Source organism: Miniopterus schreibersii (genome assembly GCF_964146895.1).
Source record: "Miniopterus schreibersii genome assembly, chromosome: 18".
NCBI classification, from domain to species: Eukaryota; Metazoa; Chordata; class Mammalia; order Chiroptera; family Miniopteridae; genus Miniopterus; species Miniopterus schreibersii.
In genome coordinates this window covers 2,520,883-2,544,466 of record NC_138121.1, presented here as the reverse complement: position 1 = coordinate 2,544,466, position 23,584 = coordinate 2,520,883, and the positions used below count along the sequence as shown (strand labels likewise).

General features: G+C 41.5%; 2 protein-coding genes across 7 annotated transcripts; one reads left to right on the top strand and one right to left on the bottom strand.

Moving 5' to 3' along the window:
- The first annotated feature begins 838 nt into the window (after nt 1-838).
- FPR2 (formyl peptide receptor 2) lies at nt 839-6,212 on the top strand. Its single transcript, XM_081118340.1, has 2 exons — nt 839-868; nt 4,645-6,212. The coding sequence occupies exon 2, from the start codon at nt 4,656-4,658 to the stop codon at nt 5,688-5,690; it is 1,035 nt and encodes a 344-aa protein (XP_080974466.1). The 5' UTR covers nt 839-868; nt 4,645-4,655; the 3' UTR covers nt 5,691-6,212.
- Nucleotides 6,213-12,067: 5,855 nt separating this feature from the next.
- On the bottom strand, nt 12,068-21,473 carry LOC308547623 (uncharacterized protein). 6 transcript variants are annotated; one of them, XM_081118296.1, is made up of 8 exons: nt 21,188-21,264; nt 20,728-20,928; nt 20,535-20,618; nt 19,045-19,162; nt 17,293-17,465; nt 15,972-16,098; nt 15,593-15,685; nt 12,074-15,031 (listed from the first exon to the last, which is right to left on the bottom strand). In XM_081118296.1, the coding sequence occupies exons 5-8, from the start codon at nt 17,305-17,307 to the stop codon at nt 13,278-13,280; spliced, it is 1,989 nt and encodes a 662-aa protein (XP_080974422.1). In that variant the 5' UTR covers nt 17,308-17,465; nt 19,045-19,162; nt 20,535-20,618; nt 20,728-20,928; nt 21,188-21,264; the 3' UTR covers nt 12,074-13,277. The 6 variants fall into 6 exon arrangements, with proteins under 6 accessions (XP_080974425.1, XP_080974424.1, XP_080974422.1 ...); XM_081118299.1 differs by having other exon boundaries at nt 12,068-15,028; nt 20,535-20,928; XM_081118295.1 differs by lacking the exon at nt 21,188-21,264 and adding an exon at nt 21,426-21,473 and having other exon boundaries at nt 20,535-20,928.
- Nucleotides 21,474-23,584: the final 2,111 nt, after the last annotated feature.

Genomic DNA, 23,584 nt, shown 5'->3' with positions numbered 1-23,584 from the left:
AAGTCCTTGCTTAACCATCCTCTCTGCTCTTTGGCCACTGCTCGCCTCGAAGTCTTCTCAACTCAGTACTTGTTTCTTTCATTTTCCTGAACCTCAAAAGGAGAGGCCAGGACACTCAACATCCCTGACCCTTGATATTTCGAGGACAGCGATGGGAAGTGAGGGGACTATTCAGACATTAAGTTCCTAAAGATAGTGTGCCGACAGCGTATCGAGTGTGCCTTATGGACACGGAAAGCAGCTCTGCGTTTCTGGACTGTCCCTCCCTCTTGTCTTTCAAGAAAGCACCTGCTGAAGCCCTCTAGCCTCCCTCACTCCACAGGAAGCCAGGAACTGGACACAGGAACAAGATCTCAGCTGGTGATGAGTTGGAAGCCTGATCATTTAAAGATTATTATTTGAACACCTACTATGTGGCAGATGCCTCCTGAACTCCAGAGCTATGCTGTCCAATAGAGAATGCACTTGCCACAGGCCTCTTGCTAGTCTGACCGGAGAAGTGCTTTTCACTGCACACCTCCAAATCCTCTCACCGTGGGAACTGTTTCTTTCATTTCCCTGAATCTCTGAAAGAGAAAGGGCCTGGACACCCAGCGTCCTTGACCGCTGATATTTAGAGGACCCTTGACCCTCACACCAAAGGTGGGAGGTGAGGGGAATAGTCAGTAAGGTTCTAAAAAGAGTAAGCTGACGACATATCCAGGATGCTTTATGGAAATTGCAAGCAGCTCTGAGTTCTGTCGCCTGATTGGCTGAGCCCCATTGTCCCTCCCCCTTTCCTTCAATAAAGCATCTGCTGAAGCCCTTCAGCCTGAGTCACTCAACAGGAAACCAGGAACTGGCCAGAGGAAAGGGATCTCAGCTGGTGGTAAGTTCAAAGCCTGACAATTTAAAAACTGTTATTTGAACACCTGCTATGTGAAGTCTAGAGCTGGGCTGTCCAATAAGAATCCACTTGCCACATATGATTATTGAGCTGTTACTAGTCTGACCTCAGATGAACTGCAGTCAAAATGTATTTAGTATATTCAAAGAGTTAGTATGAAAAAGGAGCGCAGAATATCTCATCGAAAATTCTTGGTTTGGTTATGTTCAAATGATATTCTCTATGTGTGGAATTAAATAAAATATCTTATTAAAATTAATTAATATTTTATCAAAATTGATTCATTTTACTTTAAAAAATGATGTCATATATGAGGCTCACATTTATGAGGTCCACAGAGAATTGGAGAATTTTTTAGTATAGAACAAAAAATTCTATTGGACAGCATGATTATAGAGATATAGCATTGAAAGAACTAGGTAGTCTTATATAACCTACGTACTAATGTGGAGGGTATTTACAATAAAAAAGTCAATGCACAAATAAACAAGGACAGTCCCTCGTGAGACAGGCTGTACCTGGGGTAGCCACTTTGCACTGTGGGTCAGGAAGGGCCTCTCTCAGAATATAATATCTAAGCTGAGATAGGAATACTCAGAGAGAGCCACATGAGGGAAGCTTGAAAGAAAGAGCATAGTAGGCAGAAGGAACAGAGGATGCAAAAGCCATGAGATGACAATAAACTTGGCATGTTCAAGGAATCAAAGGAATTCAGTGCGGATCCATCACAGTGTGTTAGAGGACAGCAGATGTGTGAGGTCTGAGGGGTACACAGGGCAGATGCAGAAGGGCTTGGTTGGCTTGAGTTTGGAAGCCATTGGAGGGTGTTGAGTAGAATAACGTCATGGTATGATCCGTGTCTCTCAAAGATCATTTGGCTTACGTCTAAAGAGTGGATGGAGGGAGGGCAGCATCAGTGGCAAGAACAAGCTATTTGCAAGGTTAGTGCAAATAAACAGCCAGACAAGGGCCATGGACAAGGTTGATGGTGATAAAAGACGATTCCGGGTGTCAGCTCAGTTGCTTTGTAGGTAGAACGATGGACTTGAATTGGATTGGATGGTCAGGGGAAGGGAAATCAAGGAAAAGTGTTAGATTTGGAAATTTAACACTTGAATGTTTTGGCTCCAAACAGGCACAGAATATTGGGAGGGTGGCAGATATGAGGATGGAAGAACTAAGAGTTTGGTTTAGGCAAAGTTATGTTTGGGAGGAGAAAAAGCTAATAAATTGGACTGAGATGAGGTGGTCTATTGAGCTATAAAGACAACCAAGTGTGTGTTGTGTGTACATTTTATCATCTAAAGGCACAAGAAAATGTGTTTTAGAAGGAGGAAGGGATCTAATGGGTCCCACGTCACTGAGGTATCAGGGTAAGAACTGAGGAGGCACCACTGGAGCAGTGACATGGAGGCCATAGGTGTCCTTAAGGAGAGCACAGTCAATTTGCAGTGAGGAAAAGGTGAGGTGACAAGTGGAGACACTGTCTTCTAGTGTTTGGCTATGAATCCTCTTTCCTGGAAGAGTTTTCTTGAGAGAACAGGGCTGAAGCTGGAAAGGAACACGGGCCAAGGGCAGATTCTCTGTGAAAGGAGAGCATATGGTCATGCTTGTGTGACAGAATGACCTAGGCAGAAAGTCTTGGGGATGTACTGCAGGAGGGGGATTCTTGGGAAGGTGAGAGGTGGGGGGATCCAGAGCAAACGTGAAGGGGGAAAGAACAAGAATTCTTGATTCACTCACTGTATGAACTGGAGTGAACAAGAACTCCATTCACTATAACAGGTGCAGATAGATTGGGGGGGAGTTGTTGAGAGAAAGCTAAAAAGTTCACAAACAATCATTTCCATTTTCTCATTAAAATATGAGGCAAGGGCATCAGCTGAGAGCAGGAATTGAGAAAACGTTAAGTTTGAGGAGAAAGCAGAACTGGAACAATTATTTCAAACCAGGAAAACGCAAACATGATGAAGACACAATGTGAGCTAACAGGGAACTGCTGAAACCTGTGGTCGTCAATCCAGCTGCAGCCTTAAGAACTGTGACACTGGGCAGGTCGGTTCCTCTGCCAGGACCATGGATGATGATATTATCAAAACCAAGGATGTTGTCATTGGAGTTCATAAATTGTACAGTGACTGGCACCCTTTATGAGCCACCAAACAGCAGGCATCAGAATCCATCTGAGGACCATCTGTGGCACACAGGTTCTCCCCTACCCTGCAGCGAGAGTGAGCCCATAATTTCACAGCTTTGCTCCATTGGCCTTTCCCCACCTGTCATTGTACAACTATCCTTCCTTGTTGTATCATTTTTAAACCAATGCTTTAGACATTATTGAGCAAACCGTATCTCCTGAATGACTTGTAAGGTGCTTATGGGGTGAGTAGAGAGAACCAGGCCCTGGGGGAGGGGGAAGTATGAAGGCTGGGGGAAAGTTTAGAGCACAATTCTTTTGAAATCCTTCTGTCTGAGCTCAAATTAGGACCCTACTTCTTTCTAACTGGAGGTTTTAAACAATTAATGTAACCAGTTAAGTCTTCATTCCTCATCTGTACAATGGTTATACTAATTATAACTACCATGATTCCATATTTACAAAGCCGCAGAGTATCCTTAGTGCTTTACACGTGTTTACACATGCTATCCTCAAGAGCCTCCGAGAGCAGTGGTGGCGAGCGTTAGAAGAGATCGACACGTGCAAAATGCTCATAAGTAGTAAATGCGATAATTATGAGCATCGTTCTTGACCTCAACTGGAGCTTGCAGAGTGTATGGTCCTGGGATTGTGTCCCAGGACACAGGCCAGAGGCTGGGAAGTGCCAAGGGTTCCCATGTGTTAAAGACACTTCATTCAGCTTAAAAGATTTCCATGTCTATTCTCACCTAATCCTCACCTAAAAACCAGTCTTCACCCCAAAATCACACCGTCCTGTAAAGGAGGAGACTGCAGTTCAAAGGTATGTCACTGTCACTGAGCAGGGGTGAGAGAGGAGATTAGCATACAGCTTGACATAACTCCTGAGCCCAGCACTCTGCATTGTAACAGTGACTCAGCTGGGCTCACTTTTCCCCAGGGGACACTTCACAATATCTGTAGAGGTTTTTGTTGTCACGACAGAAGGATGCTGGTGATGGCATCTAGTGGATAGAGGCCAGGGATGCTGTTAAACATCCTACACTGTACAAGACAAAGAATTATCCAGCCCGAAATGTAGCGTTGCCAAGGCTGAGAAACACTGCACCACGTTAAGCAATAACTCATAGAAACTCGGTGGAAGTGATGAGGGAAGGCAAGAACAAAAGAAGAGGGAAGGGGTGAGGCAAATTGTCGTACTAGGGCACGGTCATCTCCAGGTAATCTTGGGGGGAGGAACCCTTAAAAGGCAGTATTTACAGTGGCGAAGGCAGTGGCTCTGGAATCGGTTCAATCCGGTTTTCAGAGCTTGCTGTCTACACTGGCTGGCTGGGCTCATGATGGTGAACAGACTGCTGAAACCCATGGGCATGACTTCCCCCTGGTAAAAGAGGGATCGTAATGGATGTCTCGTAATATTATTACAAGTACTAAATGTACATAGGTGCTCACTGTCCTTTCCCAAAGGAACAGCCAAGAGTCTGCCACAGTTACAGTTACTGGCCACAAGGTTCCATAGAGTGGGACTCCTGTTTGGCGAGGAGGCTGTAGTGGAAGTTGACATTGGCCTTAATAGAGGTGTTTTCACAGCTGACCAATTCCCATTGTTGAACTGTTTCAGGTGTGGGCACGATGGAAACCAACTTCTCCATCCCTCTGAATCAATCTCTTGAGACGTTTGCTTCCCCAGTGTTCACTGCTCTGCAAATCACCTCACTGGTGGTTCATGTGATCACCTTTGTCCTCGGCATCCTGGGCAATGGGCTCGTGATCTGGGTGGCTGGGTTCCGGATGGCACGCACAGTCACCACCGTTTGTTACCTGAACCTGGCCTTAGCTGACTTCTCTTTCATTGCCACTCTACCATTCCTCACGGTCTCAATGGCCATGAAAGAACAATGGCCTTTTGGCTGGTTTCTGTGCAAGTTAATTAACATCATAGTGGACATTAACCTGTTCGGAAGCGTCTTCCTCATCGCCTTCATTGCTCTGGACCGCTGTATTTGTGTCCTGCATCCAGTCTGGGCCCAGAACCACCGCACTGTAAGCCTGGCTGCAAAAGTGATCCTTGTACCCTGGATTCTCGCACTAGTCCTTACCTCGCAAATTTTCCTGTTCATGTCTATAGTGCGGGATCAAAGAGGAAATACATACTGTACTTTCAAGTTTGCGTCATGGGGTGACACCCCTGAAGAGAGGATGAAGGTGCGCATCACGGTGCTGACAGCCAGAGGGATCATCCGGTTTGTCATTGGCTTCTCTATGCCAATGTCCATTGTCGCCGTCTGCTATGGGCTTATTGCTGCCAAGATCCGCAGAAAAGGCATGATTAATTCCAGCCGTTCCTTGCGGGTCCTCACTGCTGTAGTGGCTTCCTTCTTTGTTTGTTGGTTCCCCTTTCAACTGAACGCCCTCCTGAGGACAGTTTGGCTCAGAGAGATTTTGGAGGGTAAGTACAAAATCCTCACTATCCTGATATACCCAACACGCGCCCTGGCCTTCTTCAACAGCTGCCTCAACCCAATGCTCTATGTCTTCGTGGGCCAAGACTTCCGAAAGACCCTGATCCGCTCCCTGCCTGCCAGTCTAGAGAGGGCCCTGACCGAGGACTCAGACCCGACCAGTGACACAACCACCAAATCTGCTTCACTTCCTAAAGAGGCCTAGTTACAGGCAATGTGAGGGGGCGGTGGGGGCATTTGCAGGCTCTGCCTGTTCCTACCCTGATCCCGGTTCCAGCTTCACCTTACCTTCTTGGGTCATACTGAGTCACACATCATGAACTTCTTTGGTGCCCTCTGAATGGTGGGAAGAAATGGACATAAGGGTATTATTTCTATGATTTTTTGGCTTTTGCACCACAGCATATACCCTGGGGTAAGTGGAGGTGGGAAAGAGTACAAGGGGAGAAAAGAGAAAGAGTGATGGGGAATCTATAAAACTTAGACGAGAGGACATTAAGGGGGAAAACTTTGGTATTTCACCATTTAGTAAGACGTTTGCTGTGGGGTTTTTTGTAAGCTTTGCTTTATCAGACTACAGAAGTTTTTTTTCTATACTCAGCTCACTAAGAGTTTCTTTTTAAATCATGAATAGCTATTGCACTGTGTCAAATGAATTTCTGAATATATTAAGATGATCATCAGAGATGTAGGCGCGTGGAACAGACTGAGGGCTCTCAGAGGGAAGGCGGAGGTGGGGGAGTGGGTGGGGAGAGATTGGTCAAAGAACATGCATATATGCTTAACCTATGGGCACAGACATTGGTTCAGGGAAGGCCTGGGGTGGATGCGGGGTGGAGGGGTCAATGGGAGGAAAAAAGGGGACATCTGTAATACTGTCAACAATAAAGGTAAATTTTTAAAAAACGAATAAATGATTTGATCAAGTCAAAAAATCATATTTATCCTTTCATTTACATCATCATAAATTATATTAATTTTTGAATGTTAGAGTACCCTTGCATTCCTAGAATAAACCACACTTGCTCATTATGTGTTTTATATATTTCTAATTAATCTCACTAGACTGATTTGGAATTTCTGCATTTATGTTTACCCAAGGATGAGTCTGTGCTTTTACTTTCCTCTAATGTCGTGTTAGGTTTTACATCAACTTATTATGGCCTCCTGAAAAGAGCTGGGAAGTGATTCCCCTGATTCTTTTCTCTGGTGTTATATCTTTATAAATGTTTCGATAAATTTACCAGTGAAGCCAACTGGGCTTGGGGTTTTCTTTACCAGAAGGCTTTTAATAACAGGTTCTATTCCTTGAATAGTTATTAGAATCTTCAGATTTTCTATTTCTGTACGTTCTGATAAACTGTGACTTTCAAAAATCTATTATCTTCATGTTTATCTCTTATCCATCCCCCCTCCCCTTGGGCTTGTTATATTCCACATTTTAAAATAAAATAAAAATAATTCCAGCCAATTCAGCTCCCTTTCCCTTAATACCAGGAGAGCTTCATAGCTTCTGGATTCGGGCTGCTTGAAGCAGAGCTGCCCATTCATAGAGACACTGCAGTTCTCTAAATTTGCGCTTACTAGGACAGGGAGCTGGCAGGTCCAAGGCAGCAGCAAAAGATCCTGGCATGACTGGCTTTGGTGTCTCAAGGGCTAATGACAACGAAGTCATCAGAACCTGAGCTCCACCTTGTGGCTAAAACACTCAGCAAGGAAACGGAAGTCTTGCCTCAGCCCCAGCTCCAAGGCCTTGCTGGGAGGGAACCTCCAGGAGCGGGGGGTTAATCCCCATGAGCCCGCCCCCGAGTGATTTCTATGTGGCCCTGAACAGAAACTTTGTTCTGTTTAAATCCAGGAAGTCCCCTTCATCGAGAATGTACATTCCCGGGACAGGAGTCTGGAGATTTCTCCTGTTATCTCATCCCATCCTAAGAGTTACCACTGCTACTCGAGAAAGACAATCTGTGCAAATGTTTCCTAATCTTGGGACGCTGAGGATCGGCCAACGGGGTTTTTTCCTCACAGTCCCACCTCATGTCTCTCCCAGCTCCAAACCCCATCTAGGTACCTGTTTCCCAAATGTTGATCTTCAACTGATGCTGCTCCATCAGGATTGCTTGGGAAGTATTTTTAGAACAAGGGTTGGGTTCACCAATAATACATCTGATAAGTTAACATCCAAAAATATAAAGAACTTACAAAACTCAACACACACACACAAACGCACACAAAACAAACAATCCAACTTAAAAATGGGCAAATGACCTGAATAAACAATTCTCCAAAAAGGACACACAGGTGGCCAAGAGACATAGGAAATATGCTCACTAATCATCAGAGATGCAAATTGAAATCACAATGAGGTATCACCTCACACCTGTCAGAATGGCTACTGTAAATAAGTCAACAAACGACAAGTGCTGACGTGGGTGTGGAGAAAAGGGAGCCCTGTACTGCTGGGGGGAATGCAGCCCAGTGCAGCCACTGTGGAAAACAGCATGGAGCTTCCTCAAAAAATTAAAAATGGAGCTGCCTTTTGATCCAGTGATCCCACTTCTTGGAATATATCCTAAGAATCCCGAAACAACAATCAGAAAATACCGATTTTGTGGAAAGTCTATAAGCTAAAAATCACATTAATTACTTTGCTGAGTAATTCTATACAAAGCTATACAAAACTTTCAGTATAGTTTTGACACCTGCAACCATGCTAATGTTTTGCATACAAAAAAAATAAATAATTAACATCAACAAGCATGGGTAGAAAATTCTAAAATAGAATATAAACAGAAAATAACTTAATTATATATTATTCATAACCACACCAAAGTGACTGTAGTCCCAAGTAATTTTCAACACAATATTTACTGTACACCCTAATATTTGGGGCAAAAAGAGTTTTAAGTGACTACTAACTCTAGTCATTAAGTTTTTCACAAAGTATGGATTAGCTACTCTAAGGGTTGAGAAAATAATATTTTTAGAATAATGGAAGAAAGATCTTGCCACTGTTGAAAAACAGAGTAACAGATATGGAGAGGGGAAGGCTAGAACAAATCCAAGGCGTTAGATTTAAATGAGCTTTCATATAGCTTTGAATAGAATTATCAGTGTGACTCATGGTTACATACATACATGTACACATACAAACATACATACACACAGATACATAGACGTGTGTTTCCCAGTTCTGCTCACTGAGACGGCCTAAAAAGCAATGACCTCAGTAGCAATGGGGATACCTAGCACCCTGATCTTTGTTTCTAAATACAGCTCTGCACCTTAAAAACCCAGGACTCCTTGGAGAAATTACTGATCCCAGCACTGGAGCAAGGAAAATAAAGGAGTCTGGACAATATTCTTGAACCAGAACGAAGTGCTCACCAAATGGTGGAACATCCAAAATACACAGAAGCCAAGTTGACAGGACTTGCATTGGGCCAAACCTGGGGAAATGTGACCTCAAAACAATGACAGCAAAGATAAACCAATGAATAAAATAACTCTTAAATCCATAGTGACATTAAAAAAAAACAAGCAAATTCATGGAGGAAAGAGAAAAGCCCTTCCTCACAGTAGAATACCAAATGTTAAACATTTACAGGATAGCTAGAAAATCACTATTTTGCAGTCATCATGGTAACAATTGAACCAGGTAAGAATAATCAGTGGTTGGTAAAACTAATGAAGGACTGATGAGGAACATGGCATTTACACAGTAAGTTTAGAGTGGAGAAACCAGGGAGGCCCAACACCCAACCAACTGACCACAGTTCATATAATCAGTAATAAGACAAACCAAAACCCTACGCCTCCTGATGTAACGCACTGAGGACACAATATCACTTACGTAGGACTCCTGCCAAAAATACATAACCTATCATTAGGAGACATCACACTGAAATGGAAGGATATGCTGTAACGTAAGTAAACTTTACTCTGCAAAATGGCAAAGCCATTAAGGACATGGACAGGAACTGTTCCACATTAAAGGATGCTAAAGCAGCATGGCAATTACACACAACGTATGGATTTGAGTCCAGGGGTTTTTTTATTATAAAGGATATTAACCCTCTGAGACAGCATGGGGGACTTGGAGAGCATTATGCTAAGTGAAATAAGCCAGTCAGAGAAAGACAAATATCAAATGATCTCACTTATATGTGGAGTCCAATGAACAAAATAAGCTGAACAAAATAGACCCAGAGACATTGAAGCATAAAATAGACTGACGTATATCAGAGGGAAGGGGGGCAGAGAGAGATTAACCAAAGAACTTATATGCATATATGAATAACCCTTGGACATAGGCAACAGGGCAGCGAAAGCCTGGGGAGGGGGTGGCAGTGGGGAGGGAGGTCAATGGGAGGAAAAAAGGGGACATCTGTAATGCTTTCAACAATAAAGATAAATTTTAAAAAGGATATTATTAGAGAATTGACAAACTGAATAAAATCTCTACATTAGATAATAGTACTGTATAAAAGTTCTTGATTTTAATAGCTATACTGTGATTATGTTGGAGAATGTCCCTGTTCTTAGTAAATATACACTGTAAAGGCATCATGTTGAAATTCTCAAAAGTTTCAGAAAAACAAACAAAATAATATAGATGGATGGATAGACAATATAATAAAGCAAATGCAGTAAAATGTGAATTAGGGAATCTGAATGAAGGGTTCTTTGTGCTATTATTGCAACTTTTCAGTAATTTTGAAATCATTTCAAAATAGTTACATGTATTCATTGCGTACCTATAAATACTATACTTATATACAAAACTCAAAAAGTGACAAAATTCAGGTTCCTTGATATTCGCAGGAAAAAAACACCTAGCCACTGCTGAAATAGTTGGTAACTTCATCTCTTGTTCTGGTCATGCCATTTATTCATACACTTAGTCTCCAACCCCACAGTGGAAAGACTTATTTTTTTTAAAAAAATATGTCTTTATCGATTTCAGAGAGAGGAAGGGAGAGGGTGAGAGAGAAACATCAATGATGAGAGTCATTGGCCAGCTGCCTCTTGCATGCCCCTTGTTGGGGATGGAGCCCACAACCCGGGCATGTGCCCTGACCAAAATCTAACGGCGATCTCCTGGATCCTAGCTTGATGCTCAACCGCTGAGCGACGCCCGGCTGGGCCAGACCTCTCTTTTGTTCATACTGAAAGCCCTTTGAACTATTTTCATCAACTTGGGACTCACATGCTTGTGACTTTTAATAAAAAGTTTTTCTCACATTTATTACTCATATAATTTACTCTGGTGTAAATTCTGATGCATCTGAAATTTGATTCTGCAATGAAAATATTGCAACATTTCTGTCTTGGGTAGTTTCTTTCCTGTATGAGTTTCTCTAATATAAAATCACGTACATTTCTGGAAGTTTTCACAAAATGGCTACATTCATAGTGATTGTCTTTCTGTTGCATAATTGTGCTATGACTTCTGTATGACCAGGAGCGGATGTATGAAATTCTCTTAAACCTCCTGTGTCACACTGAGGAGTCTGTAGTTGCTCGGATACTGGTGAAGTCCTTAACTGCTTGGGGACATTGGTGGCATCTGTACTCGATGAAGGCAGCCTGGGGGCATTTGGCAGTTGTCTGGGGGATCTGATTGTGATGAGTTACCGGAGGGGACACTTGGATGTGCATGGCAGTGCAAGGGAGTGGGTTAGTCTGGGGGCTCAGTTTGCGGCATAGGCCTGAGGGAGCTACAGATTACTCCTTGGGTAGTCAGTGTTTGGTGGCTGTGTCGGATGGTGATAATTTAAGTGTGATGAGCCGGGAGGTTCAGTAATTTGAGTCAACATGTTCAGATCATGGGAACAGGGTTTTGGGGGCTGTAATTCTCACAGCTGACAGAATTTAGTCTGTCCTAGCCAATCTTCTCCTCAAAGCCTGCTTTCAACTCTCCTTGGACCCCAAGCCATCCTCTTCTCTTACTCTTTCTATAAAAAAATGAAAATACCTTCAATAAAGGTAAACAAAATTTTAAAAACTACAACAGAATACACTTAGTATGTCTTTTCCGGTTATTGCCTATATCAATGTATCAACTCTTAGACCCAAAGTACCCTTTTAAACCCCAGCTAATGATAATAGAGCAGGACCGTGTGAACATGTCTCCTATGACAGCTGGTGCAGTCTTAGGGTTATTAAAAGAGACTAAACGAGGGACATTATGTGGCCATAGCAAAGGGGCCTCTCTTTCTGGTTCTGGTGTGCCCTTTTGTGAACATGTGGCTGCCAGCAGACTGGCAGGCTGGAGTTCCACTGGCCTTCACCCCAGTGTTCCTCAATGATGAGTTCCATCTCTCCTCCAGCCTTCGGTGAGCTTCTCCACCATCAGTGGGACATATTTTGTGGATGGAGTGTGACATGTTGGAGCCCTTCTGTGAGCTCTGCCACTTGTAGGCTGCTCCCCATTCAAGTTACTTTGCCACTGGCAAGCTGCACAGACCTGTGGCAGCCACCTTTCTCCAATGAAGTGTGAATCTAACTTTGGGACTAGAGAATCTCTTAGTTCTTTCCTTTTATAGTTTCTGAATGATAACCAAATGACAATTTGTTTTTAAAAATTTATTATTCCAAAGGGCTGAAAAGAAATACCAGTTCTATTTACATGTACCAGTAAACAGTAAGTATATATGTGTATGGTACTATGTTAGTCTTCTTCAATCTTAAGCCTAATTACTTCCCTTGCAATTTGTATGATATACAAAAATTTACCATGCTGACAATTTTTGGTGGATACTATACAAACTGGAACAATAATTTTGCGGTACACAACTTTATCTTGAGAAACCTGGAAATGAGTATATATGTGTTCTACAAAAATACTCAGAAATAAAGCAAATACATACATCCGCAAACTTTCTTAATTTACTGCTTTGACTATATAATATATCCAAACATAAACAAAATGTTATTTTGCATGCTAAAGTTACCTGCCCTTCAAAACTGACTACTTTGTGGTACATTTTCTATAAATACATAATAATGTGACAGAATTAGAATTTTTATTATAAAGTTATGTGTAAACAATATTTTCCGCCATCATTACACTATACTAATTCTCCTTAATAAATATTATCTGATGCACAGTAAGTTTGGACTTAATGCCAGAAGCATCCCTTATCACAAGTCTTCAGTCATCTGCATTCTTTGGTATGAAAACTCATTTGTATGGAAAGTATTCCAGGATTCATAACATCCATTAGATATTTCCTGTGAAAACTGAAAATTTTATAACCTATCAAAAACCTTTTGTACACTCAAAAGATTTCATTTGTGTGATATATAATTGGATTTTTCAAGAAATGATTTTGACTTTTCAACTCATTCACATTGCCTTTCTCTAATGAAATATGAGGCGAAGTTGGTGGCAGATAATTTTCCTATATTCACTGCATTTAAAAGATTTCTCTCCTGGATAAGTTTTCTGAAACTTACTAAGGTCAAAAATAATAGAAAAATATCCTTTCACCACATTCATAGTGTCTCGTGTGAATTCTCTTGTATTCGGTGAGATTTGATACATCACTAACATCTTTCCAGCACTTAATGTGTTTCTTAGATTTCTTTTCTGTATGAATTTCTTCATGTTACGTGAGAAAGAACTTGGCAGAGAAAGTATTCCCACATTCATTACATTGATTTTTTCCCCTGCAGGACTTCTCTGATGGACACTGAGGTATGATTTCACAAAAAAGGCTTTCTCACACTGAGTACATTGATATGGTTTCTCTGTGTGACATCTCTGATGTCTAATGAGCTGTGACTTCTAGCTGAAGGTTTGACCAGATGAAATGCATCCATACGGTTTCTCACCAGTATGGCATCGTTGATGGATAATAAGGTGGCTTTTTTGGCGGAAAGCTTTTCCACATTCATTGCACCTATGCGGTTTCTCTCCCGTATGAATCAACTGATGTGTACTGAGCATTGCCATACTGCTAAAGGCTTTTTGGCATTCAAGACAAGCAAAGGGTTTCTCTCTTGTATGCGTTCTCTGATGTACAACGAGCACTGCCTTTCGTACAAAAGCTTTTCCACATTCACTGCATTCATAGGGTTTCTCTCCTGTATGAGTTCTCTGATGGACAATGAGATGTGACTTGTATATAAAAGCTTTTCTACACTCACTGCATGCATAAGGCCTCTCTCCTGTATGAATTCTTTGATGTGCTATGAAGGATGACTTATAACTAAAGGCTTTCCTACATTCCCTGCATTCAAAAGGCTTCTCTCCTGTATGAGTTCTTTGATGAACAATAAGCTGAGAGTTGTCTATAAAAGCTTTCCCACATTCACTGCATTCATAGGGCTTCTCCCCTGTATGAGTTCTCTGATGAACAATGAGATGTGACTTGTCTATAAAAGCTTTTCTACATTCACTGCATTCATAAGGCTTCTCTCCTGTATGAATTCTCTGATGAGTTATGAGGGATGACTTTTTATTGAAGGCTTTCCTACATTCCCTGCATTCATAAGGCCTCTCTCCTGTATGAGTCCTTCGATGAACAATAAGATGTGAGTTGTCTATAAAAGCTTTTCCACATTCACTGCATTCATATGGCTTCTCTCCCGTATGGATTCTCTGATGTCTTACAAGGTGTGACTTTTTGTTAAAAGATTTCCCACATTCCTTGCATTCATAAGGTTTTCTTCCTGTATGATTTCTCTCATGTACAATGAGCTGTGATGCATATACAAAAGCTTTTCCACATTCACAGCATTCATAACGTTTCTCTCCTGTGTGAATTCTCTGATGTGTTATGAAGTGTGAGTTTTTATTGAAGGCTTTTCCACATTCCCTGCACTCATAGGATTTTTCTCTTGTATGAATTCGCTGGTGAACAACAAGCTGAGACTTACTACAGAAGCCCTTTCCACATTCTCTACATCCATAGGGCTTATCTCCTGTATGAGTTCGTTGATGGATAATCAGGTTTGACTTCTGCATAAAACCTTTCCCACAATCACTACACTCAAAAGGTTTCTCTCCTGTGTGCATTTTGCAATGTAATCTGAGCTTTGTTTTCTCACTGTAAGCTTTTCCACATTCTTTGCATTTATAGGGTTTCTCTCCTGTATGAGTTCTCTGGTGTATTATGAGCTTTGACTTATACCTGAAAGATTTTGGACATTCACTACATTCATGTTTCCCTTCTGTGTGAATTCTGCGATGTCTTTTAGGATTTGTCACAAGGCTGAAAACCTCCAAATGTAAATTTGGTTCATAGTACTGAGCATGGATGTGAGAGTTTTCATGTAGAGTATGGAAAAATGATTTCCCAGAACCACTTAACTCATGAGAGCTCATGTCTGCATAGTTTTTACTCTGAAAATTTGAATCTGAATTTTGTTTCAAAGTTACTTCTCTTGCAATACACTTATAGGGTTTTTCTATAAATGGAACAAAGTTTTTGCTAAGAGAAAATATTTTCCCCAGTGCATAGTTTTCATGATCTGTCTCCATAGGTTCATCCTTCTCAATGTCTTCCTGATACCAATCATAAACTTGCCACATTACTTCTAGGGAAAAACCAAACAAACAATGAATTCTACCCGTTATCATAAAATGGAGGGTGATGAAATCTCAAGTCAATATTCAAAGAGAATGAAGAAAGTGAAATAGCAGGTGCACAATATAAGTCTGAGGCATTCAATAAAAGAAACAGTAACAGGTAATGCACTGAAAAACATGGGTATCATCAAACTTTGCAACAAATCTAGGAATATTTGAAAGTGTAATATAAGAGGTATGTGAATATGTATAAGGGGTGGAGGAGGCTGGTTGTGTCTATTAAGCTTCAATAGAACACTAAACAAATAAGGAAAGACCAGATGAAATAGGCAAAGATCTCACCCAGGGCAGATAAAAGGAGGTACACCTCCTAGGTGGCTAGAAAAAAAGAGTCATATATGGAAGGGTGGTAAGAGAAGCAGGCAACATTCATACAAAAGACCCCTTTTCACTCACTCTAAGTAACCTAAAGATTCAGAGATTATGAGGAAAAAATATTAAAATAACAAGGGTACCATACCAACTATTACTTTGCTTCCACTAAGTCCCATTGCTTTGGTTTCACTCACCTGGTCTAAAATGACTTGGAAATTCCCTCTCTACTATTCCTCGATCTCCTTTTTCCAAGTAGACCATTGCTTCTGACTTAGTAGCTTGATAACCTGTCAAAGAGTAATCACAGAGAACATGAGCTGTATTAGGGCCTGTGAGGAAAAGTCCTGTTTCAGAGAATGTATAAATATCAGCAAAACAGAAACTTTTCATTTGGAAATAAAAGTATTGTCACTATCTGATCATAAAAAAAATAAGTTCCATTTTAAAATAAGTTCTATATAAGTCCAAGTTCAAAATCACTGAGAATATCAGAGTACCCATAAATTGTAGCAATAGAAAAAAAATAGGCAATTAATGGGCTTATGATGAGATATTTCGAAAAGTTGTCTTTACCCAATGACATTAGATTGCTATGATTTTCCAACATCACATCCCGGTAGAGATTCTTCTGAGCAGTGTCTAGTAGCTGCCACTCTTCCCAGGTGAAATATACAGCCACATCACTGAATGACAATATGCCCTGTTATAACACAATCCTTTTTAGTTTGGAGTTAACATAATAAAATAAAATGTAAAATAACTTTAGGACATTCTGATTACTTATACTATGAAAATTCATAAATGTTTCTCTCTATTCTAGTTTTGATTTACACTTCTGAGCTAAATTCATTAAAAACTACCCTCCCTTTCTGCATTCTTCATTCACTTCTTCATTCATTCATTTCCCCAACATAAAACGTTAAAACGTTTAATTACCTAAAAATCATCTGAAACCCACCTTAGGGGCATTGAATGTTACTTACTACACGTTTTGCAATTAAAACCAGAAATAAAGCATGGTCCCATGTCATACAGCTTCTGGTCTATTTGGGTTCAAAGAACTGCAAATAATTCAGTGAGACAGGAGAAGAAGCTGATGAGAACAGGTGCTTAGATAACAGGCAGAAACTGATCTTGGAGCAAGTATACACATTTCCTGCAGACACTCGGTAGTCGCTGCAGTGTCGTTCACATACAAAAGTGAACATCTGAGGATGTTATGCTCAGAACTGCCTATTAGAAACTGTGCTACATATTAAAATCATGATACTCACAAACAAACATAGAGTTCTATGTGCTATGCATCATTCTAAACATTTTACAAATATTAACACAATGACCTATACAACAACCCTTATGTAAGTTCTATTATTACCTACTTTTGATAGGTAATAAGAGATTTAAAAACTTTTCTAGCTGTGCCTTTTTTATCTCCCATATTTCCTTAGGAAGATGACTGTTCACGGGGTCTACAATCTAGATGAGAAAAATGGAAGAGGAAGACCCATCAAAGACATTTCTTCACAATGTTCAGGAAATATTTACTGATCTCAAGGAATACATGTGCTTCCTCCAAATATACAAAGGAAATCCTGTAACATGTTTTTATTCTTTTGTGACGGTTTTCAGTATTACCACAGGAAAGTTTGCAAATCAGTTCTGGATCCTGCTGCCTATGGGGCAACGTTCTAATTATTAGGACTTTGCAGGACCCTAAGACATGCAGATAAATCTCCCTTCCTGATGGCTACTCTGAATCATTTATTCCGTCTCCCAATCAAGCACATCTCTCCCAGCCACAAGGTGTCTAAATATATTGTTCTCTTTGATTGTACATATTTTTATAAACTTCCAAAAATCTACTAGATAACAAATTGGAAAATAACAAGCTCACCTGGGACTTAGTCATTTCAGCAGCTTTCAGGATATGGCCACCACTTTTAGTATCTTTCCTGAAATCCTGATACTGGTGTTTTATCCAGGGTAGCCTCCACAAGGAATAATTTCTGGACTTAAGATCCACTTTTTTTCGTTTACACAAGCTGCCTCATTCTAGGAAGCCAGCATCTATGTAGTCAAGGAAAGATTTGTTTGGCGTAAAAATAATAATAAAAGCAAGTTCCTACATAAGCAAGGAGCTGTTTTTAGTACATTTTCTCACTTAACCCTCACAACAACCCTATGAGGTACAGACTATAATTATTCCACTTCAGAGAAAACCAAGAAAGAAAAGGTCAAGCATCTAGCTGAAAGCCACACAACTAGTAACTCATGGAGCAAGGATAAAGCACAAACCCTTATAATCAATAAATCCTCTGATTCCAGGGTGAATAACAAGAATCATCCTTCATCTTAACCAACTTTTAAAAATTGGGAAAATATCTAGAACAACTATTTTCAGACACAGAAAGCAGAGAAAAGGAAACACAAAAACAAGGTAAGACCCTTGCTGCAGCTCAATACCTGGAGAGATTTTCCAGGCCATAACATAGGGAGAAGTAACCCCCCCCCCCCAAAGTCTGGCAGTCTTGCTGAGTTAATGACACAGAATTCAAAGTCTGAGAAAGCAAAGATGGTAAGTTTGCCAGGCAGTACATTAGGACAGAGAGAGAGGGAAAGAGGGACTGAGAGAGGAAGGAAAGAAGGAATGGAGGAAGGGGGAGGGAGAGAAAGAAGGAGGGGAAGAGAGAAAAGGAGGGAGGGAGAGAGAGAGAAACAAAAACTCATTCTTGAGATGAGCAGAGGATTCCCTTAAGTCTCTGGATAACTACTAATTAATTGTGAGGAAACGACCAAGGCTACTGGAAAGGAGCAGGCATAACAATTCCTGGAGCTCACACAAGATCAGGAATAGTCTGTGTTCTCACTAGTCAGGGTGAAAAGACCTCCTAATACACAGGGGCTATAAATAGAGTTCTCAGCAGAGTATTGCCTCAGTACCAGGGACAAAGTAACCCTAAACAAAAGGCTGTTTTGGCCTCACCTAACAAAGCTAAAAGAAAGCCTCCAAAAAATCAAACTGAGCTGCAAAAATGTTCTTCTCAGGAGCAATGATCTTGCTCCCTGGCATATGTCATCATTTGGCTGAAATAAACTCATAAAAATTCAAAAAAGAAAGAATCAAACAGTTTCAAAGTAACTTAACTATGACCCAGAGCTAAGCTCAAAAGCAGTTAAAAAAAATAAGAGGAAATCCCACAAACAACAATGTAAAACTGACAATATCTGATATCCAATCAAAAATTACCAGACATGCCAGCCCTGGCCAGATAGCTCAGTTGGAGTGTTGTCCCAATACGCCAAGGTTGCAGGTTCGATCTCTCGTCAGAGCATATACAAGAAGCAACCAATGAATGTATAAAAAAGTGCAACAACAAATCAATGTCTGTCTCTGTCTGTCCTTTAGTCTCTCTCTCTCAAAAATCAATTTAAAAAAAATATTTTTAAAAGTTACCAGACATGCAAAGAAGCAAAAGAACTTAAGAAAACAGACCTAGATTTTAAGGACAATATGAGAAAGAAATTTATAGGCCAATCTCATTTGTGAACTTGGCTACAAAAACCCTAAATAAAATATTAGGAAACCATATCCACTGAGCCACACTGGCCAGGGAAACATTACAGTTTTCTTATAGCAAAAGGATACAGATCATTACCAGTCTAATTGAGAAACACAAGTAGAGTAAGGTTTGCAAGGATCCCAAACCAGAAGCTTCCACGGTCTTTTCCCCTTGTTGTCAGGGCACATTTCTCATCCAGCATATCTGTGTGTAACAATATGCAGGGTACTGCCAACCAAAGAAGCTCACTTGAGCTTCAAATGTCTATAGTTTTTAATAAGAGTTTCATTAGGTAAACACAATTAAATAATCACTGCCCATGAGACTCATCCTCCAGCCACCCCTACCGTCCTGGAGGTTGAACTGATATTACCTGGCTCAGAGCCCCAACCCTCTAATCACCGTGATTGGTGTTTTTGGCATAATCAGCCCCATCCTGAGTCATCTTACTAACATAAACTATCCACACACCCACCACATGTCACCCCGTTAGCACAAACTATCAGGGCCCATTATGAATAACATAGATACTCCTATCACTCGGAACATTCCCACAATTTAGAGGCTACCTCCCAAGAACTGGGGATGAAGGGCAGCCAACTGTTTAATACAAAATAAGTAACAAAAGACTACCATTCCAAATATGTGACCATTTTCTAAAAATCAGTAAAAAACAAATTTCTCAGGTTTAAAATTGGCCGATGAACACATAAAAAAAATGACCACCCATGTTAGTAATGAGAGCAGTATATACGGGGACCACAGTGAGATGCCTTTAATACCCATAAGACGGTCAACAAGCCAAAATTGGGCTATCATTTTAGAAACAAACAGAAGGATAATATACCGACTGTCGCTAAAGATGTAGAAAAACCTGGCACACTGTATGTGGAAGCGTTATGTAATGGCACATTATTGGGTACGTTTGGTAAAACTAAATCAGAAGCCTTTGAAATATGCATTTAATCTGACCTATTTTTATAAGTTATAAAAAAAATATTCAGCCTTAGTCAGCATTGCTCTAATAAAAAAATTAGAGATCTCTATTTAATATCAAGCATAAACTCATATAGAGAGTATATAATATATATAATAAAAATAAGTTAATAGAGTTGTTTGGAACATCAGCCCTTGCACCAGAAGGATGCGGGTTCAATTCCTAGTTAGGGCACATACCTAGGTTGTGGGTTCAATCCCCATTCGGGGCATGTGCAGGAGGCAAGTGATCTATGTATCTCTCTTACATTGATGTTTCTCTCTCACTCCCTTCCTCCCCCTCTCTAAAGTCAATTTTTAAAAACCCATAATATATAATTCAGTTTAAAAATATATTTCAAACCATTACAGGTGGCTAACAGTTAATAAATTGAAGGTGATTTTTATTCTCTTTTTACTGATGACAAGCATATAATAATATTGTGATAAAAAAATTAGAGATCTCTTTTTAATATCAAGCATAAACTCAGATAGAAAATATTTGTAATATATTTAATAAAAATGTTAATAGAATTATTTCAAATAGAAAAACTCCCATTTTAAAGGTATATATTTGGGTAGCTTTTTGTCAAGTACCTACCTGTAATAACAGACTTTCTATTGTGGGCCCCAAATTCACGTGTTGCAACACTAATCCTCAGTTTGACGTTCTTTGGAAATGGGCCTTTGCGAGGAAACCAGGGTTAGCCGAGGTCCTGCAGGTCGGGCTCCCGGGGTATCATTTGCTCCAGTGGGGAAATTGCGACTTAACTCGGGACCTCACCCGCGCTCACACAGACAAGCAGCAGAGTCGACGCGACGCGCAAGAACTAGCGTGACGCCAAGCACCTGAACACACGTGCGTCCAGCGGCTGACACAGAAGAATTTGCGGCCCTATCGCCACAATTCGCGGATCTAAAGGGCGGGTCTAAAGGTGGTCACTCTGCTGCCCTGTCGACTCTTCCGTTTGCTTGAGGGTCTCCGGTATAAAACGCTGGGACACAGCACCCCCGAGTTTCGCACGGCGCCCGAACGCCCGCCCACCGGGGGCCTCCCCCCGCCCCACCCCCGCAACCCGCCCCGCGGGCCCCCGCACTGCTCCCGCAGCTGCCCGCACACCGCAGTCCCCACGGACCCGGCCCCTCGCGAGAATCCTAGGTGACCGACCCCCACCGCCACCCTCGTCGACCACACGCGCCGGGCCCCCGGCTCAGTGACTGTCCCGAGGTCTCTCTGCACCGCCCGCGGCCGACCTGTCACTGTCCTCGGGAAGGTCCTCTCGTCAGCCGGCTGCCCTAAAACTGATGCCGGGCCAGCCGCCCCCTGCGACCCCAAGGCTTACGAGGCCGCCTTAAAGAGCACCCCACGCCCACCCGCGCCCCCGAATGCCCGCCACCAGCCCCATCGCACGTCGCGGAGTTCCTGCGGCGCGGGCTTGCCCAGACGCCCGCGGAAATCCTCCGCGACTTCAAGCGGGAACAGCGACCTCACCTGGGGAAGCCGAGCTCCACACGCCACTTCCGCTTCCCTTCCCCCGCTCGGCCGGTCCGCGCTCCGTCCTATTATTACGCAGACTCTGTAGAACTCTGGCAGCAAGCGACCTACCTACCAGCGTCGACCGCGGTCCCGGTGGGAAATGCACTCTGGGCAAGATGGCGGCGCACCGTTGCATTAAGCTAGGTGGAGAGCAGCTATCATCAGTAGGGCGCCGCCATCTTGGATTGAGCTCCGTACGGAGAGCCAGATAGCCAATCCAGGCGACCGGATTCCGCCGACAGACCGGGCCGAAAAGAACAGGCTCAACCGATACTTTCTCTTCACTTCCAAGACCTCTCTCCTTCGGTTCTTCTACTTGCACACCGGCGCGCATGCTTAATAAGCATTTCACTACTCTCCGGCCGAAGTCTTTTGACCGGACCAGAGAGGTAAACCAATCACAGCTCAGGCCTCGGCAGAAAATGGCCGCGCCCACGCTGTCTCCTAGCGCTTTTGAACACTGCAGGACGGACGCGGCCATATTGGAAACGTTCGGGTCCGTACAATAACGGAAGGGCTGGGAGCAGAGTTGGGAAACGTTTCCAGGGAAGATACCGGTAACCCGTTGGGGAAAAAAATGAGGATTAGGAGACTAGAACTGGGTGTGGAGCAGAGGTGGTAGGAGGAGCGCGTGTGCATGTGTGCTTCGTTTTGAGAGACAGGGTTTAAGGGGGCGGCGGCAAGAATTATGGTAACCTCAGTGCACGATGAGAAAAGATTACCTGCGTCTTGTGTTACAAGATAAACTGAGATACATAAAATTAAAAAAAAAGATTCTGTGTATCCTGAAGAGTCACAACCCGCCCAGGCACTTGTTTCTGTGACTATTGTTAAGGAGAGGTCAGCTTTTTCCCTGGGCATAATTATCCCATCAGAATAATTGAATGTCAGGCTCTTATCGACCGCTTGGTAGTGGCATCCCTGTTGTAAGTCAGCTGTCCATCTCTCTCTGGCTCTGATCTAAAATGTTCTGCTTAATTGATCTGTTCTTTATTTCTAGGCCAACAAAGCAAGACCTTGACCATATTCTTTTAATACAAGAGTATCTTGGTTCTTTTCGCCCTTTATATTTGCGAATAAATTTTAACTTACCTTGCCAGCTTCTGCCAGGGAAAAAAAAGTGGCTGGAATTTGTTAATAGGATGCACTGAATCTATAAGTCATTTTGCATAACGACAGCTTTACAATATGAAGTCTTAAAATCCATGAACACTGTGTATCGCTCCAGTTATTTAGATCTTCTTTAATGTCTCTGAATAAAGTTGATGTTTCTCATAAAAAATCTAGTAAATTTTTATTAGATTCATTTCATTATACTTGATATTTTCAATGTGCTTGTAATTGGTATTTTATAATTTCATTGTTTCACTCTTTGTTGGTGGTTGAAAACCAGTTGACTTATATATTGATAGGATACCAAGCACACTGGATAAACTTATTAATTCTAATAGTTTTTGTTTCATTGTATTGTACATTTTTAAAACCTTATATTTTCCCACTGCCTCAAAAATCCCCACAAACAAGCTCAGAGGGTACCAACCAGGCAATGAATGTAATAAGGTTGACACCTGCAACAAGTTCCTTTGGTGAAACATCATACTTTCTTTTATTTCCTTAAAGATAACTTATTTTAGTTCCTTGAACATATTCATAATAGTTGATTTAAAGTATTTGTGTAGTAAGCCTGACATACATGACCCCTAAAGGACAGTTTCTATGAACCGCTTTTTTTCCTATGAGCCAAACTTTTCTGATTCTGTATGTATCACAAATTTTTGTTGGGGCTAGATATTTCAGACATTATAATGTTACTGTGTTGGGTATCAGATTCCCCCTCTCCTCAGGGTTTGTTGCTATTGCTCTTGTGTTATTGCAGTTAGTAACATTCCTGGACTAATTCTTTACATTCTGTTTTCCTGTAATGTGTGGTCACTGACAACTCTTCTTGGTTAGTTGATCAGAAATTGTCTTAGTCACCTTGAGTCGGTAAGTCTTCTACCCTTTGCCAAGGGTTATGTTGTGTATGTGTTGAGGCCCTACTTCAATGATCAGGTGCTTTACAAATCTGCTTTAGCCGTCTGTTCCTGAAGAAGGATTTCACCAAAAGGCGAATT